This window comes from Dermochelys coriacea, chromosome 18 (assembly GCF_009764565.3).
Source record: "Dermochelys coriacea isolate rDerCor1 chromosome 18, rDerCor1.pri.v4, whole genome shotgun sequence".
Taxonomy (NCBI): domain Eukaryota; kingdom Metazoa; phylum Chordata; order Testudines; family Dermochelyidae; genus Dermochelys; species Dermochelys coriacea.
In genome coordinates this window covers 16,717,598-16,731,850 of record NC_050085.1, presented here as the reverse complement: position 1 = coordinate 16,731,850, position 14,253 = coordinate 16,717,598, and the positions used below count along the sequence as shown (strand labels likewise).

Here is a 14,253-nt window from a genome sequence, read left to right as displayed (position 1 = left end):
TGGGAGGCAACATAGTCAGTGCAGGCACCTGGGTATCAGGACTCTAGTTTCATAGATGGTCAAAAGAGACCATTAATGATCATCTAGTCAACTCCTGTGTAACACCTGCCAGAGAATTTGACACAATAATTCCCACATGAAGCCCATAATTTGTGGCTGAGCTACAGCATATTTCTGAGCAAGGTTCTGTTCCTGATTTGGGACGGGCAGATGGTCTAGTGATCAGAGTAGAGGACTGGAACCATGGGCTCTATCCCTAGATCTGTCTCTAGTATCCTTTGTAACCTCAGGTAAGTTACTTAACCTCTCTGTTCCTTGTTTTCCATCTGTAAAATGGGGATAATATTTTCCTACTTTTGTAAAGAGCTTTGGGATCCTTGGATGGAATGCACTATCAAAATCTAGTGTTGTTACTATTGTTTTGTGACCTTAGGAATCTAGAATATTTATCCCTGAACATTCTAACTTCACTAAATTTCCAAAAAACCAAAACCAAGCCCCAGCGCCAACCTCAGCAGCTTCATTCTCTCTTCCTGCTGTAATGTTTGATTCAAAAATCTTACAAACCCGAGCTGTGATTTTTGATGATGGATCCGGTCATGTAAAGCTGGCATTGCAGGAGAGACAACACCAAGATCTGTCATTATTTCAGCGATTGGTCACCCTAAAGTGAAAGCAGCTGTGCCTGGAGATGGTCAGGAAGAATACTATGTTGGAGAAGAAGCCCTGTCCAAGTTGGGGGGTCTTATCTTTGAAATATCCGATTGACCATGGCAGGGCTACATCTTGAGATGACATGGAAAAGCTCTGGAGACACATCTAGGAGCGTGAGCTTAGAACAGATGCCAGCGAAAGGCCAGTGCTAAAGAGTGAACCCCCTCTGGATCCCCTTCACAATCGAGAAAAAACAACTGAGCTGATGTTTGAGCATTTTAAGGTACCAGGTCTGTATCTATCTGTCCAGGCGACATTGGCATTGTATGCATTGGCTCGTACCACTGGAGTGGTAATGGACAGTGGAGATGGAGTTATCCATGCACTGCCCATCTACGAAGGACACTGCCTACCTCATGCTGTTTCCAGGCTGGATGTTGCAGGCAGGGATATCGCTGAATACCTCATGAAGCTCCTCTCGACAAGTGGCTGTTCTCTCATAAGCAGGGCTAAGAGAAATATGGTGAACTGTCAGATATCAAGGAGAAGTCCTGCTATGTGGCTTCAGACCCCAGCCAAGAGATTGAGAGGAAGTCTCAGGAAGACTGAGAGATTATAAACTTCCTGATGGAAATGCCATCAAAATTGTTCTTCATCTCTGCAGAGCACCAGAAATTCTTTTCATGTAGCTAGCATTGATACACCCAGAGCTTCATACTCTGATTTCCAACAGCATTACAAAGAGTGATGGGGATATTTGCCTGCATCTGTATGGAAATGTGGTATTGGCTGGTGGCTCATCCCTTTTTCAGGGACTAAATGAGAGGCTGTTTAAAGAGATAGAGCAGCAAGTCACTAAAGGAGTTCATGTGAGGATTGTAGTCCCGCCAGACAGGAAGTGCTCTGTGTGGATGGGAGCTTCCATCATTACTTACCTGGCATCCTTCATGCCAATGTGGATCACTGTTTGGGACTACAAAGAATAAGGACCTTCTGTTGTGCACAGAAAATGCTTTTAAGAGGATTGAACTCAGGTCAGGGTTGAATTGTGTCAGCTATCATTGAGAATTGCATTGAAGACTTAACTGGAAAAAAAAGTTGTCCTTTGATGGTGATTGAATAAAAGTGAAAAAGTGCATTAAATGAACTTTGCAGTGTTGTTGTAGCTGTGTTGGTCCCAGAATATTAGAGAGACAAGGTGGCTGAGGTACTATCTTTTATTGGACCAACTTCTGACAGTGAGAGAGACAAGCTTTCGAGTTACACAGAGCTATAGGACCTGAAGAAGAGCTCAGAAGCTTGTCTCTTTCACCAACCAAAGATATTACCTCACTCACCTTGTCTCTCTGTGGTATTTATAAGGTGCTTATCATCTTGGAATCTATGGCATTAGTAGTTATTATAGCCTAAAAAAAAGATGCTCTGGGGGATAAACTGATCACTACAATTGTCAGGTAGGAATTATTCCCCCATCCTCTTGTTCCCTCTCCCTGCCCCTGGCTTTGCACTCTGTGTAATCATTTGTGTCCATGCCAAATGTGTGCCGAATGCCTCCGTATTAGGATTGTAAATTTAAATGGCTGCATGAGGGTCAGGGCGATGGCGAATCAGGCCCTTTTTCTATAAGAAACTCAGTTCTAGAGAGTTTCCCTGCTGAGACTGTCACTTCGTGCCAGAGGCTTTTCTGATGATATCACCTACCCTTTAGTGACTAGGCAAACTCATTTCTCACCAGCTCCAAAGTGTGCCCGGCTTTTACGTCTGACAGCCTGGGTGGGATTCGAACCGGTGTCCACAAGGCAATTCGCTCGGAAGCACGTTCTCTGCCTCCTCCCCCGGGCATGGAACAGAGCGCTGGCAGGCCCTCCTGCTCCACTAGGGCGGCGCTGTCACCCTTGTTCTTCTCCTTTCTATGACTGGCGGCCCCTCGCTCTGGTGTAACGCTCACAGATCCGTCTTCTCTATGGCTGGCGGACCTTCCCTGGGGTGGCGCTCTCTCTTTCGGCCCGCCTCTCGATGGTATGTGAAGGGCTCCGCTCTCGCGCGGTCTCTATGGTTAGGGGAAGCAGGTCGACGCTGCCCCTGGTGACACGTCCCGGCGCCGCCCGTCGTTGGCTCTGGCCGCCATTTTATGTGAGCCGCCGCCGGAGCCGGACGGCCGGGACCAGAGGAGTCACGCTACCGGCGGAGGGGAGGTGGGCCTCTTCCGCGTCCCGCCATGCCCTCCTCGCCGCTCCGGGTGGCCGTGGTGTGCTCCAGCAACCAGAACCGCAGCATGGAGGCGCACAACATCCTTAGGTAACCGGGGCCTGCCCGTCCGTCCGTCCGTCCCCCCCCTCCCCGGGACCGGGCCTGCCCTGCCCTGCCCTGCCCGTCGTAGCCCCTTCTCTCGCCGAGGCCGCCCCCGTCTTCCCCCGCACGGGGGCTGCTCGCCGCCGCGTCTGCCCCGGGCCGCATCCCCCCGCCCGTGCACCGGGCCCAGCCCGCTCTCCTGGGGGAGGGTCGTGATCTCCTCAGGCGGCTGAGCCTCCCGGCCCTGGGCACTCCACAGCCGGGCTTCCCTTTGCCCGAGCCGCCTGGGCCTGGCCCCGCTGGAGCCCGGCCCGTGGGGGATGGGGGGGGGGGTTGAACCGGTCCTTGTGAGACTGGCCCCGATTCCTGGTCTCCATCGGGTCTCGCCCCCGTATTGACATGGCGGGGGGGCGGCTCGGGTCACCCTCTCTCCGGCAGAGATCCACGGGGCCCCCGCCTCCGCTGGCCTCGCTCAAAGCCCGGGCTGGGTGAATCCCCTTGGCCAGGGGTCTGGGGCCCTCTCCCGGCTCCGCCCCTCCGATGAGGCTGGCCTGGTCCCAGCGCGCTGGCGGAGCATTAAAACCCGCATCTGCCCACCCCCACCCCGCGCTTGCCGGCCCGGAGCAATCCCACGGGCTGGCTTCCAGGCGCTCGGCAGCCTAAAGCCGACCTGCCCCGGCCTCGTCCGCCCTCTGGGGCTCCGAGACTCGAGCCCCCCCTCGCCGGCTTGTTGGAGGGAAACTGGACAGGCCGCTGGGCTCTCAACGTTCAATTTCCCCTTCAGGAATATGGCCGCTCGCACGGTTAATGCTGCAAAGGTTTCCAACTCTTCACTTAGTTTAGAGCGGAAAAGACACGAGAGAGGCCGAAAGGAGGGAGGACAAAAGTGATGAGCCAGGAAGGGTGTGTGTGTGTGGACTCTCCCTCATCTAGCGCAAGGGCGTAATCTAGGTCTTGGCTTAAAATCACTTGAAAGGGAAGTTTCGGAGTAAACTGAGGAATGTATTTAAAATGTTTTAAAGTACCAATGGCACGTGAACAATAAAATATCTCTCGGGTGGTGGCAGCCATCTTGGTCGAAGGCAGTTTACCATGTTAGTAAATATTCAAACTCCATAAAAAGAAAAGGAGGACTTGTGGCACCTTAGAGACTAACAAATGTATTAGAGCATAAGCTTTCGTGAGCTACAGCTCACTTCATCGGATGCATCCGGTGAAGTGAGCTGTAGCTCACGAAAGCTTATGTTCAAATACATTTGTTAGTCTCTAAGGTGCCACAAGTCCTCCTTTTCTTTTTGCGAATACAGACTAACACGGCTGCTGCTCTGAAACCTGTCATTATTCAAACTCCATGTAAGCCTCACTGAGACAATAATATTGTAAACATCCTGTTGTAAACAAACACTGCCTTTTCTGTTACTAAACACTAAAAAATATTAAAAATGAAGGGGTTTTAAAAATGCAATATACTTTTCACATTTTGCTGTTTTACTCTTTGTATTTCTCTCAGCTCCTACAAGGGAAACGGACGAAGTCACTTTCAGGTTCCCAATGCTGCAAGTTCTGTTGGGATTTAAAAAAAAAAATCATGAAAACATTTCTATTGGTCTTAGATCTTGCAAATGAGCTCTTAGCCTGTTAGCACAAAACTTAGGTTTTAAACAATGAGTTAATAGTTAACAGCCCCTTAAAATCAGCATTAAATGGCTGTCTGGATAAAAATATTTTCTTGTGTGCTGATAATGCTTCAGACAATTAAAGTAGTAATATGTTTTAAAAATTTACTACTTTCATTTCCAAAATGGCAGGTGAAATTCAGTGTTGATGAGTGCAAAGTAATGCACGTTTGAAAACATACATCCAAATGATGGTATCTAAATTAGCTGTACCGCTCAAGAAAGAGTTGGAGTCATCGTGGATCGTTCTCTGAATATTCTGGCTCCATGTGCAGCAGCAGTCAAAAAAGCTAATAGAATGTTAGGAACCATTAGGAAAGGAATAGATAATAAGACAGAAAATATCATAAATACTGGTCCTGCTTTGAGCAGGGGGTTGGACTAGATGACCTTCTGGGGTCCCTTCCAACCCTGATATTCTATGATTCTATGATTCTATGATTCTATAATGCCATTAAATAAATCCATAAAGCCTGTTCCTTTAATGCTGCATGCACTTCTGGTCACCCCATCTTAAAAAGATGTATCAGAACTGGAAAAACTACAGAGAAAGGCAACAAAAATGATTAGGGGTATGGACGGCTTCTGTGTGAGATTGATTGAAAAGACTGGGACTGCTCAGTTTAGAAAAGCTATGACTAAGGTGGGTATGATAGAAGTCTGTAAAATCATGAATAGTGTGGTGAGGGTGAATAGGGAAGTGTTTTTTTGTGTGTGTGTGTGTGTACACACATACTCGCACACAAACGTACATACTTGGGGTCACTAAATAAAATAATAGGCAGATAGTTTAAAACAAAGATAAGGAAGTATTTATTCACACAGCACACAGTCAACTTGTGGAACTTGTTGCCGTGGGATGTCATGAAGGCCAAAAGTATAACTGGGTTCAAAAAAGAATTAGAAAAATTCCCAGTGGATAGGTCCTTCAATGACTATTAGCCAAGATGGTAAGGGACGCAACCCCATGCTCTGGGAGTCCCTAAACTTCCAACCGCCAGAAGCTGGGACTGGACGACAGTGGATGGACCACTCGATAATTGCCCTCTTCTGTTCATTCCCTCTGAAGCATCTGGTGCCGACCGCTGTTAGAAGACAGGATACTGGGCTAGATGGACCATTGGTCTGACCCAGTATGGTCATTATGTTCATTTATGCTGTTTTGCTTTTTACATATTCATTTTCTAGTGAACTTCAATTTGTGGTTTATAGACTCTTAAGTCAGAGATGGAAAATACCTACTTGATCATCCAGTCCATCTTGCTATTGTGGGATTGTGCCCTACAGTACTTTACATATTTTTCCAAAGTGTGCTACAACTAGATATTGCATCAAACATGTGGGGGAATGTTTCAATTGAACAAAACTGTTACTGAAATTTTAAAATAGCATAGAGGCATTTATACTGCATTTTATAAAGTTTCTAAGACAAAAAATTAGGTTTTATAATACAGGATACTGTCCCTTTGAAACGATGGGCACAGATTTACATGATATCTAAAAATACTTTAAAGAGCTTTCTGAAACATGGTGCTCTGAGGGGTTGTAAAACTATTCTGTTTGTAGTTTATTTTAAAATATTTGCACTGAGAAACTGAAACAATACAATTAAAACCCTGTTACGGGGCTTTTCTTAGTGTTGAGGAAATTCTACTAAAAAGTTCATATCTTAAATATTGTTTACCCGAATCTCAAATTTCAGTATTTACGGGTATAGGCTTTACAGATATTTAAAAAAAAAAGAAAAATTAGGCTTTTTTAAGTCAAGTCTTTTCACTTTGGCAATGTTGTTTTTTTCTAATCCTTAATTTGTGGAGGAAACATTTGTCAGTACTGCCCCTCGTCTTAAAAATTTACTCAGTTTGATATTTTTGACCTGCCTGAAGCACTATAGAATTTTAAAACCGTTTATTTTGTTAGTCTTAATACTTGGTTTATGTTGGGTTTTTTCAATATTTTTATTGTAATAGGGTCTTGTGCTTTTTTAAATGCATGACATTATCAGGTGTTTCAGATAGGTTTGATATAAAATTGAAAACTTGACAAAAATCTCAATATTTGTCTCTGTTTTGGACTCAGAAATGCCAATTCCAAATAAAAACATTTTCCTGACACATTTCAACTCTTTTCTCTTCCCTCCCTCCCTCCTGCGCTCCCCCCCCGCCCCCCCACAGTGCTCTTGCGTATAGAAACTTCAGGATTTGGGATGGTTCAAAATTGATCATATTTTCTTTTAAAGGTCTTCTGCTGTAAACCCCCCCCCTTTTTTTTTAAAGGGAGTTAAAATTGGAAGATATTTTTGAGAAATCTATAAACTTGACCCTTTTAAATTGAAGCACAGTGGATTCCATGTAGGGTGAGATGTATGGTTTAGTTTGGAAACTTACTGTTTGTCAGACTGACCTTCTGTATAGCTTTATACTATCACTTATGCCTTACAGAGAGTCATATGTTTGTATGTTTTCTATATTCTTTGTTCTCTATGGCTGCAAACGTCTTACAAGATCAAACACAAGCTGCTTTTTTTTAATGGATTTCCCAATGTCCCAATATAGTCCCTCATCTATTACTTACAACTATATTTAAACTTTTTACAACCATAACACTATGATACAAAAGTCGAACAAGATCTGTGAAGCTACTGCATATATGTAGCTTGTTGAAATATAAAACCAAACACAAAATACCCCAAATAAATGACTTTCATATCTTAAAAGTTGCCAAACCAGATGTCATTCTGTAACCATACTCGGCCACACCTGGCTTATCCTATGTTGTAATGACTTTTTTATAGTTTTCACTTGGGATACACTACAAGTTTTTCCACCGAATGCAACTGACGAAGTGAGCTGTAGCTCATGGAAAGCTTATGCTCAAATAAATGTGTTAGTCTCTAAGGTGCCACAAGTACTCCTTTTCTTTTTGAGAATACAGACTAACACGGCTGCTATTCTGAAACTACAACAGGGGTTCTCAAACTAGGGGTCGGGACCCCTCAGGGGGTCATGAGGCGGTTATATGGGGGGTCGTGAGCTATCAGCCTCCACCCCAAACCCCACTTTGCATCCAGCATTTATGATGGTGTTAAATATGTAAAAAAGTGTTCTTAATTTATAAGGGGGGTTATGCTCAGAGGCTTGCTATGTGAAAGGGGTCACCAGTGCAAAAGTTTGAGAACCACTCCACTACAACATGGTGACTTGTTCTCTTGCATAGTATTTTAAATGTGTGCAGTAATACTTCATAAAATCATAGTTATCTATGGGAATTTGCATAGTGAATTATAGTACCTTTGCATGTGTATATGTAAGCTTAATACAGTAGAATGTTACTGTTTCTCTTTTGGGTCTTGAAAATTAAATACAAACGGGTCTACAATACACTGACACTGTCAAGGTCTCTGAGACAGTTTGCCACCTGTTAACTGGTTTAAAGTTGTTGTGCAAGAGCAGTAGCCATTTAGGGAAGGGGGAAGAATAACTTTGACTTGACTTGTCAGTGAAGAATTCTAATGAAAATGGATTTCTTTTAGTTTAAGAATCTGATCCATTCATAATGTAACTTTTATTTGTATAGTGGCAGTTCTCAAAGTCCCCAGTTGGGATCAATGCTAATATGGAGTATTGTATAAATTTGTAAAATGACATTTCCTGCAAGTATTTTGGGTCAGTCTAAGACAAGATGCAACAATTGAGTTGAGCAAACAGCAAAAGGGAATGGGGGGAGAGAGAAGGAAGGTAACAGTAATAAAGTTCCATGGTTACATAGGTTAGTGGCGCACACAGCCTCGTGGTTCTGAACCATTTACTTTTTTTAATAAAAATATAATTAAATACCAAAGTCCCTGGGTTTGGTGATAGTATTGTTACAGTATAATGTGTATCAGTATGTGAAACTGCAGTAGATTAATAGAGAATGTATAAAGCAAACATGCAATCCTACACTGAAAAATATTTCAGATTTATGTTTCCTTTTATGAAGACACATTCTTGTAGTACACCTCTACTCCAATATAACGTGACCCGATATAACACGAATTTGGATATAACATGGTAAAGCAGCGCTCTGGGGGGTGGGGCTGCACGCTCCAGCAGAGCAGCATGTCAGTGTGTCTGGCTCTGACATGGGGCTCTGAGTGGTATGTTAAGGGTGCCGGGCCAAGGCTTAGGGGTTGGATAAGGGGCAGAGGGTCTCGGGGGGGGGGGAGTCGGGGGATAGGGAGCAGGGCGGTTGGGTAGGGGGTGGGGTCCTGGGGGTGGTCTTTGGGGGGGGCAGTCAGGGGACAAGGAGCAGGGGGTCTTAGATAGGGGGTGGGGTCCTTGGAGGGGTAGTTGGGGTGGGGGGGTCTCGGGACAAGGAGTTGGGGGGGAGAGTTGGATGGGTCTGGGGGGTTCTGAGGGATCAGTCGGGGCGGGAAGTGACTATTAATAATGAAAATGTTTGAGGCCAAAGCAAGTTGGATATAACGCGGTTTCACCTATGACGCGGTAAGATTTTTTGGCTCCCGAGGGCTGCATTATATTGGGGTAGAGGTGTATGGTTGCCAGAAAAGACTATAAATTAATGTAAATGGACGAAGTTTTATTTGTTCTTCTATGTTCTTCAGGACAGAGAACTATTTGTCAATTCATTATTGTAACCTCATTGTAAATGAACAGCACTATGTACATTATATCATCTCAACATGGCAGTTTGAACATGTGTTTATATTTATATGCTAACTACAGGAATGAATGATGGTGTGATAAGCCAGTGAAGGAAAGACTAAATTACTGGGGTAAAAGGCAGCCTCCAATATGTAGGCATAATATAGGGGCTACAGCAACTGCAATTATTTCCTTGCTTTTATCAGTTTGCATCACAGTCCAGTGTTCTTTGTTATTAGTTTGTAAGCCTTAAGTAAAAGAGATCTAACTCACTTACTGAACCTAGTGTCTGTTTCTAGGCCCACAGTACAGGCTCAGTCCAGGAGGAAGGGAATGCCTCTTGTAATCAAATTAGGAGAATCACTGGCAGGTTCTAAAGGCTGGGAAAATCCATCTTCCATTGAGAACTTGGGAAATAAAATCCACCTTGAAGTAATGCAAGACAGGACAATGAACAGATCTGAATACCGAATAGACTGGGTACAACTTGTATAGTGCATTGTCCAAAATTATAAATTAAGCATGTAAGGAATTACAAATGGAAACAGGATGAAAAGAATTGGGATTAATTTACAAGACAATATTTAGAAGCTTGCAGTATCCCCAAAAGAACGAGGAGTACTTGTGCCACGTTGGAGACTAACAAATTTATTTGAGCATAAGCTTTTGTGGGCTAAAACCCACTTTATCGGATGCATGCAGTGGAAAATACAGTAGGAAGATACACACACAGAGAACATGATAAAAAGGGTGTTGCCATACACACTATAACGAGAGTGATCGATTAAGGTGAGCTATTAGCAGGAGAAAAACCTTTTGTAGTGATAATCGGGATGGCCCATTTCCAAAAGTTGACAAGTTGCTCTATACCTTGAGTATGCACAATTTATCTGATTCAAATTCTCCTTTTCTGTCACTTACAGCAGATACAAGGTTTTCTTTTATCTGCAGATCCTTTCAAATAAGAATTCTTCTTAATGAATTTATATACTTAGAGTACCACACTGAAAGCACCTTCCTAAAAAGAAATGTACTTTTGAACTGTTTCAGTGTAGGGTTCTATGCCTACCTTGTTTACACTGTTAATCTGTTGCAATTTCAGACTAATATAGTAACAACTCCTCGGTCTCTTGAAATTAGGATTTCCGTATTTGTAGCTGACTTCTGGTTTATTCAGAATTTGTAGCTTTTGAGTGGGATTTATGCATTTTTTTTATATATATAATATAATTATATATATACACACACACACACACACACACACAAGTTCATTTTTAGTAAATTGTGTGAGAATTGAGGTAGGGTGTGAGGTATATTATTAATGGTGTAAACAGAATGAGAGTTGAAAGCTTATAAGAAACTTCATTAGAGCCTTAAACCACAAATCCATGTAATATTGGGGGTGTAACCACATAAGAGAAACAGGTTTCAGAGTAGCAGCCGTGTTAGTCTGTATTCGCAAAAAGAAAAGGAGGACTTGTGGCACTCAATGTCCCCTCTGTTTTTTCCACCAAATGCATCTGATGAAGTGAGCTGTAGCTCGCGAAAGCTTATGCTCTAATAAATTTGTTAGTCTCTAAGGTGCCACAAGTACTCCCTTTCTATAAGAGAAACAGAAGTTCAACCAAGTACAGTTTACAATAAACAAGCTTCAGTCAGGGTTTCTGTACCAATTGGGTAGTATCAATCAGCATCTGAACTAAATGAAGAGTATGCTTAACTTTTGGTCAAATAATTCCCCATTTAGTGTACAAAAAAATACATTTTTAAATTGTTTAGGTTGAAACCAGCAAGAACGAGTAAATGCCAACATTGATTTATTACATTTTTATATTGATAGAATTTGACTTATTTGACAAACATATTCAAAAAGGCTAAGTTGTCAACTTTTTGAGGATTTCAGAGACCAAAACCAGTCAGCAATAATCTTCTAGATTGCAAATGCAGTTTTTAAGAGTAAAGTGCATGCTGTCTGAGTGTGATCCAACTTCAGATTAAACTGAAAACATTATTTAAAGAAATGCTGTTCATTTATTTTACTTTTATTATAATAGTGTGTGTTAAACTTGCCTAGGAACTGAACTTTTACTTTTTTTCTAAACAATGTTGTTGCCATTCAATTGCAATAAAGCAGTTATTTTACATCCCTTTATATTATGATGTTCAATATTGGCCATTTGAGAGAAGAAACTCAGCAGTATTTTGAGTTTAAGGTTAAATGAGATTCCCTTTTAGAACACAAGCCATATAAGGTTCCAGAATATTAACTTATCTGCTTGGACCAAAGTTCTGTTTCTTCTGCTTTAGATGTCACCAGCGTCTAAAACTGAATAAGGACTGCTGTGTCCTTTTTCAAGTGTTAATGATTCATCAGTGCTATCTAGTACTGCTGTCAGCTCTTAAACAACTGTTGTGTTCCTAGAAGTAGAGTTTTATGTCGAGTGCTTAGAGATCCGTCTGGTGGAAAATGCCATGGCCCCAATTCAGCAATGTACTTAACTTCGTGCCTAACTTTAAGCATATGAATAGTCCCCCCGATTTCACTGAAACTATCTTTGTGCTTAAAACTGGGCACATGCATATCAAATCAGGGCCTATCTGTGTAAAGGTATCACTAAACGAAGGCTATGTCTAAACTTGCAGAGATTTTGCAGTCAGTTTCAATGGTGATAGTGAACTGCTGAAAGAAGAGACCCCATTTACTTCCACAGGCGTCAGAATATGCACATTTGCAGCACTTCCATCCCCGATGAGAGCAGCCTCATCACACGAGCAGCCTCATCACAGCTATCCCACAGTGCAACTCTCTCCATTTTGACGAAAGGCCTTGTGGAAAGATGTGGTGGGGTGATCGTGGGGCATCCTGGGTCCCTGCACAGCCTCCTCTCCCCAAACAGAAAAGGAGTACCGGTGGCACCTTAGAGACTAACAAATTTATTAGAGCATAAGCTTTCGTGAGCTACAGCTCACTTCATCGGATGCATTCCCCAAATAGTGATCAGTTCCAGTAGCTCAGCATTGCCCCAAACGGGATCATTTGTTCCATGGAGCAGGCATTGTCACCTGGCCAAATGATAAGTGAGTACTTGCCAAGAAAACAGGAAGGGGAGTTTCAAAGTTCCCCGGGGCTTTACCGGGGGAGGGGTGTGGATGTCTGTTTACTTGGCGTCAGAGTAGCAGTGCTGCTGGCCCGCCAGAGTGGTCACCTCTGTACTGTGGGATATCTTGCGGAGGCTAAAAGCTCTGTAAACAGGAAGAACGTGTCTTTACTTGAACATGACTGCAGAAGCATCACCAGTAAGAGCTATATGCCTCTGGTGGAAGTGGTTTTCTTTTTGCAGTGAAACTGAGTTTCACTGCTAAAAAATCATTAGTAAGTGTAGATGCTCCCATGGGTTTTGTACAAAAAAGGGACTTTTTTGGCTTTAAATTGCAAGTGTAGACATGCCCTGAGTGTGGGTACAATCTCCTATCTAGGCTCATAACTTTAACTAGCATTAATGGAAATTATTTACACAAATCTTGCATCTATCAATGGACCTCTTAATGCATTGGGTTAGAATTTGGCATTTGCAGTAATCAATAGTGATCTGAGGTGTGCTAGTATTGTCTTGGAGTTATCTTAATATTTCCCATATATTTATAAATAACTTTACTTTTACCTTGATAATGCAAGACTCTTTATAAATTAGATTTTTTTTTTTTGTATTACTGAAGATTGGTGCTAGCTATTTGGATTCACTCACTAATCCAACTTGTTTAATTGCTTAGCAGAAGAAGGCTGTGCTGAATAATTCAATTGGCACTAGAAATCATTTTTCATAGTTACCAGAAATGTGCTGAAACAGTTTCAAATTATGTCAAAGTAGCACAACATGTTGTGTAACTGACACACACAGATGTACTCTGGCAACTACTAATGCCGTGTAAAGACTTCGGTTTTGAGAGATGCGCTCTGACTGTTTAGTGAAGAGAGGCCTCTCAAAAATAAGTCAAAATGCGTCAGAATTTCAAATCTTGGGGTAGGAAGCCTTGCCAATGAAAGGTTTCTATTTATTATTTCAGATGAGATGCAGACTTCTTCAAATGCAGCTTTTACCTTTTGAGAGAGGGTGGCTGTGGTAAGTGTTGTGGTGGAAGCTGTGGCCAGTATGTCTGCATCTCCTGTGACTCATTTCAGCCAGTGGTATTGTGGTTTGCGAACAGAAAAGATCAAGGAGAAAAAAGTGGAAGAAAATGACTTGACTGTTGCAATTCCACCATCCTGACCTGGGAGGGAGGGCAGGTGGAGAAAGAGGAAGAAGAAAAGGGTACGGTGCCAAAATCTTCTCTTATGCCATTATCTTATGGCAGAGTCGGATTACGAAATCCCACTACTTGATGAAGTGATGACTGTAGGGCAGAAACAGATGGGTGGAGAAAGGGCAGGAGAGGGATAAGGGAGCTCCATTTTACAAACCTGCTTTTTTTTTTTTTTTTCTTCACAGATACAGACTGGCTAATTCACACTATTTGTAGTCCTTCCAGTTACCATTTTATATCATGTAGTATACAGAATTTATTAGTGAGCCTTATTTCCGTATCAGATTTTTAAATGGGAGGATTTGTTCTTTTACTGAAGCGATTCTCATAATTGACAACCTGTTTTCATGGACTTTAAAACGTCTTATTGGTTATTGTAGCTGCAGGAATGAAAATTGATGTAAATCTGATGTTTACTTCAGACCAGTTTGTGTTCACATTTCTTGTGTAACTGCATCTCAGTTGTTTTGAAGTTAAGAAAATATTTGAATACTAGACAGCAGTATAAAAATTGAATTTTCATGTAAGAATAATGGGAGATTGGTGTTAGCCCCCCATGAAGTTACTTCTATAACAAATGCTGCCTTTCTGGGATTGCACAGGTAGAAATGTACTGATGTATTTCAACTACAAAACAGATCTGGTGTTAGTTTGGATGCAGCAAAATTTACAAAAACTGAACA

At 42.4% G+C, this 14,253-nt stretch overlaps 1 protein-coding gene and 1 pseudogene across 2 annotated transcripts in view; both read left to right on the top strand.

The window, feature by feature from the left end:
• The first annotated feature begins 541 nt into the window (after positions 1 to 541).
• On the top strand, positions 542 to 1,673 carry LOC119845186 (annotated as a pseudogene).
• A 1,019-nt stretch (positions 1,674 to 2,692) lies between these two features.
• The window catches only part of SSU72 (SSU72 homolog, RNA polymerase II CTD phosphatase), a 60,366-nt gene continuing 48,805 nt past the window's right edge, over positions 2,693 to 14,253 (top strand). Inside the window, exons 1-2 of one of the 2 annotated variants that reach the window (XM_038376714.2) lie at positions 2,693 to 2,952; positions 13,334 to 13,389. In XM_038376714.2, coding sequence (XP_038232642.1) covers positions 13,334 to 13,389 — 56 coding nt within the window. In that variant the 5' untranslated portion in view covers positions 2,693 to 2,952. The remainder of the gene's footprint in view (positions 2,953 to 13,333; positions 13,390 to 14,253) is intronic. The other variant, XM_038376713.2, reaches the window with a different exon arrangement.